Source organism: Choloepus didactylus, chromosome 4 (assembly GCF_015220235.1).
Source record: "Choloepus didactylus isolate mChoDid1 chromosome 4, mChoDid1.pri, whole genome shotgun sequence".
Lineage (NCBI taxonomy): Eukaryota > Metazoa > Chordata > Mammalia > Pilosa > Megalonychidae > Choloepus > Choloepus didactylus.
Window position 1 is genome coordinate 49,847,032 of NC_051310.1, and position 18,082 is coordinate 49,865,113.

General features: G+C 36.6%; 1 protein-coding gene across 1 annotated transcript in view; it reads right to left on the reverse strand.

Annotated features, from left to right (window-relative positions):
* Window positions 1–18,082, reverse strand: part of SNAPC1 (small nuclear RNA activating complex polypeptide 1) — a 41,832-nt gene that overhangs the window by 17,552 nt on the left and 6,198 nt on the right. Inside the window, exons 5-8 of the mRNA XM_037835301.1 lie at window positions 16,221–16,379; window positions 14,610–14,678; window positions 13,836–13,898; window positions 2,447–2,597 (exon numbers count right to left, since the gene is read on the reverse strand). Of these exons, the coding sequence (XP_037691229.1) occupies window positions 2,447–2,597; window positions 13,836–13,898; window positions 14,610–14,678; window positions 16,221–16,379 (442 nt within the window). The remainder of the gene's footprint in view (window positions 1–2,446; window positions 2,598–13,835; window positions 13,899–14,609; window positions 14,679–16,220; window positions 16,380–18,082) is intronic.

Consider the following 18,082-nt stretch of genomic DNA (forward strand, 5'->3'; position numbering starts at 1 on the left):
TTTCAGTCTTTTTTGCCATTAAGTACAATGTTAGCTGTACTCAGCATCAAGAAAGATTTCTGAGTGCTATTTCTGAGTCAATCGAGATGATCAATTTATTAATGTAGTGTATTACATCAATTGATTTTCTTGTGTTGAACTACCCTTGCATACCTGGGATAAAACCCACTTGATTATGGTGTATATTTTAACGTGTTGCTGGGTTGGATTTGTATTTTGTTGAGGATTTTTTCGTCTATAGACATTACAGAAATTGATCTGTAATTTTCTTTTCTTACAGTATCTTTATATGGCTTTGGTATTAGGTGATGTTGGCTTCATAGAATAAGGTATGTAGTGTTTCCTTCTCTTCCATTTGTTTGGAAGACTTTAAACAAGATTGGTGCTAATTCCTCTTGGAATGATTGACAGAATTCAACTGTGAAGCCATCAAGTCCTGGGCTTTTCTTCATTGGGAGGTTTTTGATGACTGATTCAATTACTTTGTCTATAACTGGTCTGTTGATGGCTTCTATTTCTTCTAGAGTCAGTGTAGGTTGTTCATGTTTCTAGGAATTTGTCCACTTCATCGAAATTGTCTAATATGCTGGAATATAGTTGTTCATAGTATCCTTTTATGTTCCTTTTTAATTCTATGGTGTCAGTAGTAATGTATCCCCACTCATTTCTGATTTTATTTTTTGCATATTCTCTCTTTTTTTGTCAGTCTAAGGATTTGTCAATTTACTGATCCTCTCAAAGAACCAAATTTTGGTTTTGTTAATTCTCTTTACTATTTTTTAATTTTCAATTTCATTTATTTCTGCTCTAATCTTTGTTACTTCTTTCCTTCTGCTTGCTTTGGGATTAGTTTGCAGTTCTTTATTTCCTCCAGGTGTGCAGTTAGGTCTTTCATGTTATCTCGTTCTACTTTTTTAATGTAAACATTTAGGGCTATACATTTCCCTCTCAGCACTGCTTTTGCTGCATTCCACAAATTTCGATATATTGTGTTTTTGTTTTCATTTGGCTTGAAATATTTACTGATTTCTGTTGCAATTTCTTCTTTGACCCACTGATTAAGAGTGTGTTGTTTCCCTTCCATATATTTGTGAATTTTCCCATTTTCTACCTGTTATTGATTTCTAGCTTCATTCCTTTATGGTCAGAGAGAATTCTGTGTATAATTTCAATCTTTTTAAATTTATTGAGCCTTGTTTTGTGACCCAGTATGTTGTCTATCCTGGAGAATGACCCATAAGCAGTTGAAAAGAATGTACATCCTGCTGTTTGGGGGTGCAACATGCTGTATATGTCTGTTTGGTCTAGTCCATTTATCATATCAATCATGTTCTCTGTTTCCTTATTGATCCTCCATCTAGATGTTCTGAAGAGAGTGGTGTACTGAAGTCTCCAACTATCACTGTAGAGATGTCTATTTCTCCCTTCAGTTTTGCCAGTGTTTGCCTTATGTATTTTGGGGCATTCTGATTAGGTGTTTGCATATTTATCATTGATATTTCTTCTAGATGAATTGCCCCTTTTATTAATATATAATGTCCTTTGTTTGGCATTTAAAGGCTATTTTGTCTGATACTAGTACAGCTACCCCAGCTCTTTTCTGGTTACTGTTTGCATGGACTACCTTTTTCCAACCTTTCACTTTCAACCTATCTGTGTCTGTGGGTCTAAGGTGATTATCTTGCAGAGAGCATATATATGGTTCATACTTCTTTATCCATTCTGCCAATCTGTGTCTTTTGACTGGAGAGGTTAATCTGTTAACATTCAATGTTACTACTGTAAAAGAAGTACATACTTCAAACATTTTATCATTTCGTTTTTATGTATCATGTTATTTTTGTCTCTCTTTTTACATTTTAGTTACCCTTACTGATAACCTTCATTTCTACACTTTCTTCCAAACCTCTCTCCTGTCTTTTCCTTTCAGCCTGCAGAACTGCCTTTAGAATTTCTGGTAGGGCTGAGTCCTTGCTGACAGACTCACTCAGTTTCTATTTATGTGTGAATGTTTTAACCTCTCCCTCATTTTTCAAGGACAATTTTGCCAGATAAAGAATGCTTGGTTGGCAGTTCTTCTCCTTCAGTACCTTAAATATATGATACCACTGCCTTCTCACTTCCATGGTCAAGTCATTTATTCCAATTGGGCCTTAATTGCATTATCTAGGAAATGATGAATTTGATATGACTCCTTGAGTCCCATTCAGCAATAAGATTCCAAGAAATCTAAGAGAAGTAATTTGTTTTTAAAAATTAAATCTCATAAGGCTCTTAGTAAAACAAGAAAAGGAGGGCGGGAAGGAGGGAGGGAGGGAGAGAGGAAGAGAAGGAGGGACGGAAGGAGAATGGAAGAAGGAAGGAAGGGAGGGAGGGAGGGAGGGAGGGGAAAGTTGTAAATAAGACCCATTCTCCCTTGAGTGTCAGAAAGACTTCAAAAAGTTACCTTTGTTTCTGGAAGACATATTCTTCCCTGCTGATTTCAATGTTTCTTTGTTTCTTTTTTTTCTGGTTGCTTGAATTTGTCCTTGACCAGATGCAGTATCAGAATCAGAAGAGTCAGGTCTGACTTGACGATGCCTTCTTGACTTGGATGCCTTAAGAAATCCAATTAACCACAATGAACCACAAAATGAATCCAATTGATAGGTAAAAATAATAGAAATGTATGCAGTAATTTAAAAAAGACAAAATATGCAATCAAAGATGAGAAAATCTTTACACAAAAGCTTGTCATAAAGTATATTACCTACATTCCCATTACACTGGCTTGTTTAACATACTTACTTGCCTCATGTACATAGTCTTTTATCTTTATAACATGAAAAATTCTCCGCAGCTGTCATCAGCATCTGTTCATATTGGGTTAACATGTAGTTGTTCTGTTATTTGGCATGGTTTTGAAAATGGAGGTGTAGAAGACAAGTACTGTTTCTTATTGCCTAATAACCTTTTCCCCCTTTCTTCTAATAATGCCTTATTTTCCTTGGGAAATATCACCATGTGTTTTGAATGGAACTACTTTATCCTTGGTTCCAGGTATGGCCATGTGATCTGAATCATAGCTAATGTAACTCAGTTTAGAATTTTGTTTAACTACTAAGAAGGAAAAATTATCTCTTTCCAATAAACCTAAACTGGGAAGATACAATGCTAGAGCTGTTATGAACAATGCAATAAGACAATGAAAACAACATAAGAGGTGAAAGATGGAGGGACAATCATAATTACATCTGAGGCGAGGGTCTTTTTTAATTATATCAGTCAATGAATTCCCTTATTTCCTTAAGCCAAAGATTCTTGACTAACACAGGAATTTTCAGTTAATGTCATATATGCAGAACAGGTATTAATAGTTCTTTAAAAACTACAATGGATGGAATGTCAATTGTACCCAAAAAAAGAAAAAAAGAAAAAAAAACTGCCATGCAATGACACATACTCATAACAATCTATGGGAAATATAATTTAATGATTTAATGATTAAAAATTATTTCACATGGCCCTAAGAGAAATGTTAAACATCAATTACCAAGATATAATATGAAAAGAGAGTTTTGGTCAAAAAGAATTTGGGATAGTTTATTGTCCTTGATGCTTTCACTCAACAATATTTTATATTCCATTTACTCTGGTGTAACAAATACATAATGCTTAACTAATCTACAGTCACATAATTTTTTTTTATTCATTCCTTTTTTATTTTTACAACTAGAAAATGAAAGTAATTTCCTGCAGAATAGAGACATTTTTAGATTCATGGGGGGAAAATAACAGGAAAAACATGTTAAACACAAATTTATCAGTGCTCCCTCTGGAAACCGCACTAAAATGATAGTAAAGGAATAAAAAAAGCAAAAACCCACAAAAACAGAGATAACGGGAAATGACGTAGTTACCGAAGATGACAAAATTTTGAAGATAGAAACTGGGAAAGTGAATGATAGCTAACTTAACAGAATGAAGAAAGCAGAAGTCTAATTGCCTGCACAAAAAAAGCAAGTTGACCCAAGTGGATTAGGAATTAGTGTCATGAGAAATGGGACTCTAAAGATGGGTAGATTTATTGATTATCTATATAAAAAATATGTTCCATCCCCTAGCCTCAAAGCAGAGCAACTGGGCCTCCTTCCATAGGAAACAGGAGGTTTGCTCCCTAGAAAGGCTAAACCAGAGAGACTTGAGGATACAGATATTGATGAGGATGGGAATGAGGCCTCTTACTGAAAATACAGGGTCAAGCAAAGGGAATGGTAAGCCTCTTGGCTGAGTCTCCCTGTAGGCTCTCAAAACACAGGCAGCTAGCTAGGTTATTTCCCACCCTTCATCCCTAGACAAGGGAATGGAAGATTTCTCTCTGGTAGAAATGACTAGATCTAAGAAAAAAGAAATATTGAGGTTAAAAAAAAAAAGCTGTATCTCCACCCGACCACTATTAAATATGAACAAACATCTGACGACCTTCAAAACATATGTGAAAAGCCACCAAAATAAGATAGTGATCAAAATAAATAGAAAAAAAGAACTCAAGAAATAGAAGGAAATTTCAAAAAACTGTAGTGAATATCCTCAGAGATAAAGGAAGAGACAATGTCCACCAAAAAAAGGAAAAAGAGTGCAGTTTTTTAAAAGGTAAGAAAGCAAACATCCAGAGAACAAATTATTAGTAATGAAAAATGTCACCAGAAATTAAAAAAAAAATCAATAATATGGTTCAGAAGATTAAGTTGAAGAAATGTCCCTGAAAATAGAAAAAGAGATAGAAATTGAAAATCGAACAGGAGTTCTGAGAAGACAGATTAGGAGAGACAAGGCAAAACTCTCCTCTGTGAACAACACTAGATAAAGGACAAAGGGCTCCAGAACAGCAGTACCAGGGTTCCACTAGCTGGGCAGGAACTTCTACACCCATAGTGAGTGTGTACTTGAGAAATGGAGATACTGAGTTCAAGACTGGCAAGTGTTCAGCCCAGAAGGCCGTGGGGAACGAGCGGTTGGAGCCAGTTGACCAGCACAAAAGTGAGATGCCTTCTGTACCACAGACACCCTCCTCGGCACTTGGCTCAGGTGAAAACCCTTTGCAGACGCACAGCCAAGAGCCCCCATGCCAGGGACCGGAGGCTGGAGCAGGCAGACAAGCATGGAAAGGGGCAGCTTTCCGTGCCCTATGCAGCCATCCTTGCAGTTGGCTGGGAAGATCTCTCTTCACAGCCCCATGGCTGAGAGCTTTGTTGAGGGAATTTGGGATTCAGCGGGCTTGTGACAGGCATCCACTAGCCCTCCACAGAAGCCCACAAGGTGTGCACAGCCTAGAGTAGGGGGCACTGCATGGAAGTGACAGGCGTCCTCCCCCAATCCCAGGGACTCTTGGGCGCATGGCAGACAGAGACTGTGGGGCATTTGAGCTGGATGGTGAGACATCCAGCTCTACAGTCCCAGAGTACTCCACCCACAGCCCCGGGAACAGACAGGACCACTATGTCCTGGAGCAGACCACCTGCCAAACTGCAGAGTTTGCCCCCCACCCACAGGGCTAGAATTCCCTGGTGCACACAGAAAATTGGTACACTGATTGGACTTCCACATGGTTTGGACCCCCATCAGTGTATAGACAAAGTAGTGGGTGAACTGGCTGGGGGGGAAGAGGTGACTCAAGAGCGCCATCTGCTGGAGCTCAGGGAAAGTGCTCTACACCAAGCTGTAGCTCTGCCAAATTACAGATAAAAGTTCAAAAAATCCTGCAGATCCTAAAAGAACACTATCAAGATACACAAATGCCACGAGGTCAAACAACAGATAATTATAAAGCATAGGAATAACCAAAAGATACGGATAACCCAAACATCCAAATTAAACAGCCAGAGGAAACAAGGAACCTAGAGCAATTAATCAAAGAAATACACGCAAACATTAGTGTTATGGCTCAGGATATAATGAACATGAAGAACACCCTAGAAGAGCATAAAGAAGAATCTGCAGGAGTAAATAAAAAAAATAGCAGATCTTATGGAAAAAAAATATTCTTGAGATACATAACAGCAAATTTGAAGAGGAAGAGAAACGAAATGGCAACCTCGAAGACAGGAGGATGGAATGTGAAAGCAAAAAAGAATGAATGGTGGAAAAAAAAGAAAAATTTGAAATGGATCTCAGGGAAATGATGGACAACTTGACACACACAAAATATAAGAATCATTGGTGTTCCAGAAAGTGAAGAGCAGACTAAAGGGCTAAGAAGAGTATTCAAAGACATTGTTGGGGAAAGCATCCCAACCCTTCTAAATGACAGAAATATGCAAATCAAAGATGCCCAACGAATTCCAAACAGAATAAATCCAAATAAGCCCACTCTGAAACATATTCTGATCAAACTGTCAAATGCTGAAGAGGAGAAAGTTCCGTAAGCAGCAAGAGAGAAGCGATTCACCACACACAAGGGAAACAACTTAAGACTAAATACTGACTACTCGGCAGGCACCATGGAGGAGAGAGAAAAATTGCCAGCCAAGAATTCTTTATCCAGCAAAGCTCTCCTTCACAACTGTGGGAGAGCTTAAAATTTTCAGACAACAAATGCTGAGAGAATTTGTAAACAAGAAATACTAAAGGGAGCTCTACCAGCTGAGAAAAAAAAGAAAGTACGAGGTCTGGAAAGGAGCATGGAATTGAAGAGTATTAGTAAGGGTAACTTAAAGGAAATAAAGAGAGGGTGGAAAAAAATAGATCTGACAAATAAAAACCAAAGGATAAGATGGCTGTTTCAAGAATTGCCTTCACAGTAATAACACGGAATGTGAATGGATTAAACTCCCCCCAATAAAAAGATACAAATTGGAAGAACGGATTGAAAAATATGAACCATCAATATGCTGTTTACAAGAGACTCATCTTAGACCCAGTGACACAAAGAGATTGAAAGTGAAAGGACAGAAAAAAATATACCACGCAAGCTACAGCTCAAAAAAAAAGCAGGAGTAGCAATACTAACCTCAGATAAACTAGACTTTAAATGCAAGGATGTCATAAGAGACAAAGAAAGACACTATATTCTAATACAAGGGACAATTCAACAAGAAGAAATAACAATCATAAATGTTTATGCACCCAATCAAGGTGCTCCAAAGTACATGAGACAAACATTGGCAAAACTGAAGGAAGCAACAGATATTTTCACAATAATCATGGGAGACTTCAATACACCATTCTCTCCTATAGATAGATCAACTAGACAGAGGACCAATAAGGAAACTGAGGACCTAAACAAAGTGATAAACAAATTAGACTTAACAGACATAAACAGAGCATTACATCCCAAATTACCAGGATATACATTCTTCTCTAGTGCTCATGGAACTTTTTCCAGGATAGATCATAAGCTGGAGCATAAAACAAGCCTCAATAAATTTAAAAAGATAGAAACTATTCAAAGCACATTCTCTGACCACAATGGAATGCAACTAGAAGTCAATAACCATCACAGATCTAGAACATTCACATATATCTGGAGGTTACACAACACACTCCTAAGCAATCAGTGGCTCAAAGAAGAAACTGTAAGAGAAATTGTTCAATATCTAGAGACGAATGAAAAAGAGAACACAACATATCAAAATTTATGGGATGCACTCCCCCCTACGTGGGATCAGACACCCAGGGAAGTGAATCTCCCTGGCAACGTGGAATATGACTCCCGGGGAGGAATGTAGACCCGGCATCGTGGGATGGAGAACATCTTCTTGACCAAAAGGGGGATGTGAAAGGAAATGAAATAAGCTTCAGTGGCAGAGAGATTCCAAAACGAGCCGAGAGATCACTCTGGTGGGCACTCTTACGCACACTTTAGACAACCTTTTTTAGGTTCTAAAGAATTGGGGTAGCTGGTGGTGGATACCTGAAACTATTAAACTACAACCCAGAACCCATGAATCTCGAAGACAGTTGTATAAAAATGTAGCTTATGAGGGGTGACAGTGGGATTGGGAATGCCATAAGGACCAAACTCCACTTTGTCTAGTTTATGGATCGATGTGTAGAAAAGTAGGGGAAGCAAACAAACAGACAAAGGTACCTAGTGTTCTTTTTTACTTCAATTGCTCTTTTTCACTCTAATTATTATTCTTGTTATTTTTGTGTGTGTGCTAATGAAGGTGTCAGGGATTGATTTAGGTGATGAATGTACAACTATGTAATGGTACTGTAAACAATCGAAAGTACAATTTGTTTTGTATGGAAAAAAAAAAAAAAAAAAAAATTTATGGGATGCAGTGAATGCGGAATTGAGGGGGAAATTTATAGCTCTAAAAAGTCAAAAAGAGAGAAGACCCAAAAAAAATAGTAAGTAAAAGGGGGAACTTTACTGTGGATCCCAAAGTAATTTAAAAAACTGTAAGAGGATACTGTTCTGGTTTGCTAAGGCTGCCATTTGCAAAACACCAGAAATAGATTGGCTTTTATAAAGGGGGTTTATTTGGTTACAAAGTTACAGTCTTAAGGCCATAAAGTGTCCAAGGTCAGGCATCAACAAAGGGTACCTACACTGGAGAAAGGCCATTGGCATCCGGAAAACCTGTTACCTGGGAAGGCTTGTGGGTGGCGTCTACTGTTCCAGCTCCTCTCTTGGCTCCTGTGCATTCTTCAAAGTGTCCCTCTTAGCTGTAGCTTCTCAGGGCAAACTCTGGGCTAGTACCTCCAAAGCATCAGCAAAACTCTGCTGTCAACGGCCATCTTCAGAATGTCTCTGTAAGCTGCAGCTCCTCTTCAAAATGTCACTCTCAGTTGCTCTGATGTCCTTCTGTCTGTGAATTCCATTATACGACTCCAGTGATCCAATTAACACCCACCCTGAATGAGTGGGGTAACACCTCCATGGAAATTATCCAATCAAACCCTTCACCCACAGCTGACTGAGTCATATCTCCATGGAAACACTCAATCAAAGGATTACAATCCAATCAACACTAATACATCTGTCCCCACAGGACTGTATCAAAGAACATGGCGTTTTGCGGGACATAATACATCCAAACCAGCACAGATACTATGAACAACTGTATGCCAACAAACTAGACATTTAGAGGAAATGGATAATTTCCTGGAAACACAAGAACAACCTAGACTGACCAGAGAAGAAATAGAAGACTTCAACAAACCAATTACAAGTAAACAGAGCAAGCCACTCATCAAAAAGCTTCCTACAAATAAAAGCCCAGGGTCAGATGTCTTCACAGGGGAATTTTACCAAACTTTCCAGAAAGAATTGACACCATTCCTACTCAAACTCTTTTAAAAAGTTTAAGAAAATGGAACACTGCCTAACTCATTTTATGAAGCCAACATCACTCTAATACCAAAACCTGATAAAGATACTACAAAAAAGGAAAACTACAGGCCAATCTCCCCAATGAATATAGACGCAAAAATTCTCAACAAAATACTTGCAAACTGAATCCAAAGACACATTAAAAAAAATCATACACCATGACCAAGTGGGGTTCATCCCAGGCATGCAAGGGTGGTTCAACATAAGAACATCAATCAATGTAATAAAACACATTAACAAATCAAAAGGGAAAAATCAAATGATCATCTTAATAGATGCTGAAAAAGCATTCGACAAAATTCAGCATCCCTTTTTTGATGAAAACACTTCAAAAGGTAGGAATGGAAGGAGACTTCCTCTGGATGATAAAGGGCATATATGAAAAACCCACAGCTAGCACAGTACTCAGTGGCAGAAACTGAAAGCCTTCGCTCTAAGAACAGCAAAAAGACAAGGATGCCCACTGTCACCAGTATTATTCAACATTGTGCTAGAAGTCCAGCCAGAGCAATTAAAGAAATAAAAAGCATCCAAATTGGAAAAGAAGAAGTAAAACTGTCATTATTTGCAGATGAAATGATCTTATATTTGAAAAACCCTGAAAAATCGATGACACAGCTACCTGAACTAATAAATAAATACAGCAAATGGGCAGGATACAAAATTAATGCACATAATACACTAGAAATGACCTAACTGAAGAGACACTCAAGAAAAAGATTCCATTCACAATAGCAACTAAAAAACTGAAGTAACTAGGCATAAACTCAACCAAGGATGTAAAAGACCTCTACACAGAAAATTACATAACTTTACTAAAAGAAATAAAAGGGGATCTAAAGAGATGGAAAGATATTCTTTGTTAGTGGATAGGAAGGCTAAACATCATTAAGATAGCAATGCTACACAAACTGATCTACAGATTCAATGCAATGCCAATCAAAATTCCAACAAGTTACTTTGCAAACTTGGAAAAGTAGTTATTAAATTTATTTGGAAGGGAAACGGGTCTTGAATTGCTAAAAACATCCTAAAAAAGAAAAAAGCAGTGGGAGGACTTAAACTTCTTGTCTTTGAAGCCTACAATAAAGCCACAATAGTCAAAAAAGCAGGGTATTGGCACAAAGACAGCCAATTGATCAATGGAATCAAACTGAGAATTCAGAAATAGACCCCCAGATTCTACAGTCGACTGATTTTTGATAAGTCACCCAAATCCACTGAACTTGGGCAGAACAGTATCTTCAACAAATGAGACTGAGAGAGCTGAATATCCATATTGAAAAAATGAAAGAGGACCCCTACCTCACACCCTATACAAAAATTAACTCAAAGTGGATCAAAGACCTCAATATAAGAGACAGTAACATAAAACTCCTAAAAGATAATGTAGGAAACATCTCAAGACCTAGTAACAGGAGGTAGCTTCTTAGACCTTAGACCCAAAGCACAAGAAGTGAAAGTACAAATAGATAAACGGAAACTCCTCAAAATTAAAAGCTTCTTTACCTCAAAGGAAATTGTGAAAAAGGTGAACACAATGGAAGAAAATATTTGAAAACCATGTATCTGATAAGAGACTGATACCTTGCATATATAAAGATATTCTACAACTCAATGACAATAGTACAAACAGCCCAATTATAATATGGGCAAAAAACATGAAAAGACATTTCTCCAAGGAGGAAGTGCAAATGACTGAAAAACACATGAGAAACTGTTAAACTGTTCATCTTCACTAGCTATTGGGGAGAGGCAAATCAAGACCACAATGAAATACCATCTCAGACCAATAAGAATGGCTGCCATTAAACAAACAAGAAACTACAAATGCTGGAGAGGATGTGGAGAAATTGCAACTCTTATTCACTGCTGGTGGGACTGTGGAAGACAGTTTGGTGGTTCCTCAGAAAAAGAGATATTGAGTTACCCTATGATCCAGCAATTTCACTTCTCAGTATATACCCAGAAGATCTGAAGGCAGTGACACGAATAGATATTTGCACACCAATGTTCATAGCAGCATTGTTCACAATTGTCAAGAGATGGAAAAAATCCCAATGTCCTTCAACAGATGAGTGGATAAATAAAACATGGTATATACATACGATGGAACACTATGCAGCAGTAGGAAGGAACAAGGCCATGAAACATATGACAAAAGATGAACGTTGAAGACATAATGCTGAGTGAAATAAGCCAGACACAAAAGGAGAGATATTGTTTGTTACCACTAATGTGAACTCTGTGAAAAACATAAAATAAGTGTCTTTTATAATGCAGAATATAGGGGACCTAGAGATAGAAGTTAGTGAAAGGGGAATGATAATCTAATATGTACAGATACAATAATGAGGATGAACTTCATGGTGTGGGAATGGTCAGGTGTGACTATGGTTCATTAACGGGATTATAAGTATCGTAACACATTGAGGGCAAACGTGTTCGTCAATGGTTGTTTAAAGGCATGTAACCCACAGAGTAGCACCACAAACCTAAACATGTGTTAGCATGATTTACTTACATGGTATGACACTGGTACAGAGGGTTAACAACAGAATGGCATATGGAAAAACTACCCATTACATATTAAAGACCACATTTAATAGAAATATCTTACCAACACTACAGCAATACTCAGGATGAATAATTAGCAGCTGATAAGAACTTTGGGATGTATTATGTTATGATAATTGTTTAAAGTTGATAGTGATGATGATTGTACAACTAAGTGAAGACAATGTAAGAAACTGACCATTTATCTTGGGATAGAATATATATGTTAAGTGAAATTAGGAACCCACTACTTAATAAATCAAGCCCTCAACTTAAGGCTTGCTCTTACGAAACTTAGGGTTATAAATGGCAGGCTGAGCCCTCCTATAAATATGCCTAAGAGGCACCTCCAGGGAACCTCTTTGTTACTCAGATGTGGCCTTTCTCTTTCTACACCTAACTTGGCAAATAAATTCATTAACCTCCCCCCAGCGAGGGACATGACTCCCAGGGTAATGACTCTTCCTGGCAACGTGGGACATGATGCCCAGGAATGAGCCTGGCCCTGGCAGCGAGTGATTGAAAATGCCTACTTGACTGAAAGCAGAAAAAAAGAAAGGTAACAAGCTGAGGCCACAATGGGTGAGAGATCCCAAATTGAGTCAAGAGGCTATCCTGGAGGTTTCTCTTATGCAAGCTCCAGCTAGACATCCCAAATGGCCACAATACACCACATCCTTACCAAAAGCAGTCCCCAAATACCTAGGTCCCAACCTGAAATTCTATAAAAGATTCACTCACTAAGTTTTCTTTCTCAGAAACTTAAATCCACCAGAGTATTCCTATGCCAGACAAGTCCCAAAACCCTGAGGCAACAGCCTCTTTAAGAACAATAATCGCACGTAGCCCCTTTACCCATACTGTTGACATACCCTTTCAATACGAAAAAGTTAGGTTGTTCACTGCCTAGACACCCCCGAAGACAGAGAAAAAGATTAAGTGAGAGGAAGGGGTAGTAACAAATAAGATTTAACAAAGGTCTATGAATACTGAAACTTTATATAAATATATATATTTTTTATATTTTTTTAGATGCTGGGATGTTGGAATAGATGGAAGGAGATAAATGACATGGCAGAACTGTACCCTATAACATCCTTTGAAATTTGCTCTTTAGCTACTTCTTGAATTGTGCTTTGAAAGTCTTCACCTATGTGTAAATACCCTATTTGGCATAATAAGGAAAGAACTGAAACTGTGGAACTGTAACCCATAATAATTTTTGAAATTACCTATGTAACTGCTGTTGAGCTGCACATAGAAAGTTAACACCTTTCTGTATGTATGTTATATTTTACAATAATGGAAAAAGCTGAAGTTGTGGTACTATGACCCATGATATTCTTTAAAGTTTGTTTTCTAACTACTTGTTCAATTGTACCTTGCAAGTTATCACTGTTGTGTATATATGTTAAAGTTCACAATAAAAAATTCATTTTTAAAAAAGAAAATATAAGAGAAGATTAAGAAAAATTCAAAAAAAGAAAAAGTTCAAAATGGAGCAAAGAATATTATCAAAGAAACAATATATGAAATTTCTCAAAACTGAAAGCAGATTCAAAGGATTTCTACCATGAGTGCCAAGGACAGTGAGTGAAAAAAAACCTACACCAAGTTACAGTATCTTGAAATCTCGAAAATTGAGGGATAAAAAGAAGACCCTAAAAGTTTCCAGGATCAACAATGAATACTAGAAGCCAGACAGCAACAAAGAACAATGGCATCAAATTACCAGCCTAAAAAGTCAAATACTACTATACGGTTTATATAACTCAGCAGTTCCCTGCTCTATCCATTCATACTGTATTTCTAATCTTTGGAGGCAGCCACCTTCAACTTCTTGTCTTTTAGAAATTTTTTGGTATTTACCTGCTATGTACATGTATTAATTTGATGAAAAATAAAAATGTAATTAAAAAAGCATCCAATTTCTAAATTACCTTATTAAAGAATAACTTACCTGAATGACAACTGAAAAGGCCTTTGATTTTATTTTTGCTAATGCTTCTGCCCTTTCGCATTTCTAGAAATAAAACACACAGGAAGGAAAAGTTAAACAAACAAACATTAAATGAAATTATGAATACCCGAGTGTTTGTTATCAGAAATAAGATTTGCGATAGAAGACAGGGTAAAAGAAACTAACATTTAATGGGCCCATATTGAATAAGCACATACCGCGTTCTCTAGCAGACACAGAAGGTGCCATAATATTATCCCCATAACTGTTGATCATTTTCATTCAGGATTCCAGAAACATAATATGAACAAAAGCCATGGTGCTCTGACAGGGCCCTTGGTTGCCACTCCCTCCTCATCTGCCTATTCCCAAAGATGGCTCCTCCTCTCATTCACTAAGATAGATGAAAACTCTGGGGGCAGGAAGCAGTAAATAGTAGCTTGAGCCCCAGACCGGTGTAAAGGCTGACAGGAAATGAGAAGAAACATTTTACAAAAGGCTTACTCAGACTCTTTAAGTACGAAAGGCATCTTCCACTACCCTTCCCTTTCCCTGCTCAAAATGTCAATATCCTCACACCCAACCCACACCTGATGTGGTCTTGCACAAGTTTTCCAGTAAGGAACAGATTAGTTCTTCATGGAACCCAAGTTTCAGAGTTTTCTGAGACATTATCGTGCTGACCCAGGGTTGTAAATCTTAATATACACAATCATTGAAAAAGAGCTAACCAAACTTTTGCCCATAAACAATCATACAGAGAATTTTTCTGACCTCTGGTTCTTGTGAATCTCCTTCTTTCTTTTCTTCTCCACCTTTCATTTTTGATTTTAAGGATGGATTCTGAAAGAGCAAAATATATAGATATGTGTGTGTGTGTATACACACATTTATGATTCAAATTAACTAAAAATTAATTGCAAATTAATTTCAGAACAATGAGATTAGTTTTAAATACTGAAAAACTGAAAGATCATTTCACATTATTGTAGCATGGATCACTACTTGACATTAAGATCACATTAGATTTCAGAATAGTTCAAAAATTCAACAATAAAATGCCTAAATCCTCTCAACTAATGAAGGATAACCAACTTTATGTGTTAGTATGAAAATCAGTTTATTCTCTTTCTTTCAGATTTTCAGAGGTAAAACTTGTCTTAATAATGCGCATTGAAGAGAGTTTATTAAAAGAGAGTAAAACAGATTTTACTTTAAATGTCTAGGTAATTTGTGTAACCGAATTTAACACCTAAAGTATTCAAACTTTCTAAAAACCTGCTCTCTCATTAAAATAAATACGAGTAGAGAAAGAAATTATTTCCTTCTCCCAAGACTATCATCTTATCACTTTCCTTGTTTATCTTTTCTAAAATTAAGTCTTGAGCTAGCTTCCTTTATATTTTGGAGAAAAAAATGGCAACAAATATTTCTGAAAGACAAGACAACATCTATCTGGCAGTTGTGAAAACACAAATACATTTTATACTTGGTAGATAATCAGAAATTACTTATTTTTTACCTCACTTTTTTTCCCTAGAAGCATTTACTAAAATAAAATGGAGTAGTGGCTTCAAAGGTAAATTCAGTGTATGGAAATTCCGTCTTTTATGCACGCTTGTTCTATAAACCTACAAATTCTTTAATAAAAAATTTTTTTAAAAAAAAGGTAAATTCAGCAAGGCTGGCCTTTAGGGGTCCACACTAGAAAAGTTTCTTTAGCTGGAAAGGCTAATATAGAATATGGGAAACTTTAGCAACAATATCTTTGGATTAGAAGACTAATTGAAGATATGTGTTCATGAGATTAGAAATGTCCATTTCTTGAGCCTGTTAGTTGTACTTCAGAAGTCACAGACTAAAGTGACCCAGGATAAAGCAGGTGATGTAAAAGAATAAAACAAGACAGAAAGAGAATGTGGTAATCAGAGAAGCAAATGCCCTGTCATAATGGGAGAAGCCACCACTCAGGTCCAGCTACCTGTTATGGGACTAGTATTACTAGACTTTCTGATTTTTAAGAGAACTTGGATATCCAGAATTTCAGATAAAGTCAACTAGTATTTAAATATTGGTAATTAATTCAAAATTTTAAAACAATGTTAGGATCAACACTGTGAAGGCCAAAAAAACACCACATCTGCATGCAGGATTTGGCTCAAACACTGCCAGTGTACAACTTCTGAAAAATGCCAAATTTTAGATTATAATAAATCTGTAGTATAACAATATTACCTACTACTCTATAAAAATACATAAGTAATCCATTTGTAAGGTTAAATAGCATCAGAGCTAACAAATGGCAAAGTAAGCACCTGCCTCTTGACATTATCATCCATGTCTAAACATTCACGTATAATGCAAAAGTATTAAGCAATTGCATACCTTTCTATCTTTGTGCCACTGCTGATGCTCCAAAACTATGTTCTTAATATTGTCGAAAAAATCATCCTTTATCAAACTAAGGGCTGTGTCTGGCTTGGACTTATCAGCTGAAATGATATGTTTCATGTTCTGATAATGATCATGAACATTCATCATTTCCTAAAAGTGAAACAACAAGTCTTTTATTTCAATTTTTGAGGAGAAACTTAAAGGCAAAACAAACAAACAAATTAAATCATCTTCCAAAGTGACTGAATTCACCAGGCATAGCATGCTACCATGTACAGAAGAAAACACAATCATGCAAGAAAAACACTACAACTTTATTAATGTAGAAGCTGCTACTCAGAGATACGAATTCACTAAATTTAAGTCAACACACATTAACTAAGATACACTGTTGAGGAGACAGACTGGGGAAAGACTACATAGTTAACACTAGATTACATTCCAGGATGTTAGAAAAAATTTTATAGTACAATATATCGTTTAATATCCCTACTGATAACTAAAATGATAGCTTTATATCATATTGTCACATCAAGAATATTTACATACTTCTTTCATACTGGGCTGGAAATTTCTATATAATGATTTTCACCCAACACTCTAGACATGTGCTGACTTTCACAAATCCCAAAATGTGTGCCCTTCCCATAAGCTTCATCATTACTTCAGTGATAAGATTCAGGATTAAAAGCAATAGAGGATGATTTATGACACCACTTGTGGCATCATTTATTAATTAGACCCTCCTCCCTCAGAAACCTCCAGCAGGTCTGAGGTAAGGAGAAAGATAACACTACAGGCAGACTTAAAGTGTCTTATTAAACCTGGTATGGGGGCATGTTTCTAAGACTAGGAGAGAACTACTGATATTTCCATTATGGATGGTCACTGCAGCACCTGAGTCATTCCCAAGTTAGATTCCTCAATTTCTTTCTAGTAGACTTTAGTGGTATCAAAATATGTGCAAGGAACCAGAAACTGCTTGGTAATGGTGAGTGTTCACATATGCAGGAACTGCAAAGAGGAAATAGTACCCAGATGTGGGAAACCCCTAATTCTACAATTTCCAATGTGCTATACTCCATTATTTTACTACATACAATACAAAATAGTGGAAAGACCACTAGTTGGACCTGGTTTTATGCCTGATTTCTATGACTTGCTAGAACTGTGACCCTCAACCTAAGCATCATGTTCCACATTTGTACAAAATGAAGAAACAGCACCTAAATCACTGAGATGATATTAATTATTAATTGTGAAAATGCTCTATATAATGTAAAGCATTATTCAAAAATTAAAGGACTAAGAAATAAAAGTAAGAAAGCACATGGACTCGGGAGTCTTACAAACTTGGGTATTCAAATCCAGTAGGTCTGTACCTTACTTTATGCAAATCACTTGACTTCTCTAAGCCTCAGTTTCCTTGTTTTTAAAACTGGGATACTACATCTCTTCTGCCTATGAGGTAACATACCTAAAATATCTAGCATAGTTCCAGGTACATCAATAGTACATGTAATGACCATGATTATAATTTTTAAAACGAAGAAACACTCAGAAATCAGATTATTTGCTCAAGGTCATACTTAAGCAACCAAGCTAGAATTAAAAACAGATGTTCTGATTCAATATCCTATTCTCTTTTCATTTTATTGGGTCTCCTTAAACATCAAACTACAACCAACGAATGAGAGAATCATGACAAAATTCAAGTATTCTGAAATGGAGACTTCATAACATTTGCAGACAGTAGAAGAAAAATATAAAAGTATTAAATGTAAGGATTATGAGTGAGAACGGGTCCTAGTCCACACTAGGACAGAAGAAATGTAGCCAGAGGTTTTGAGAGA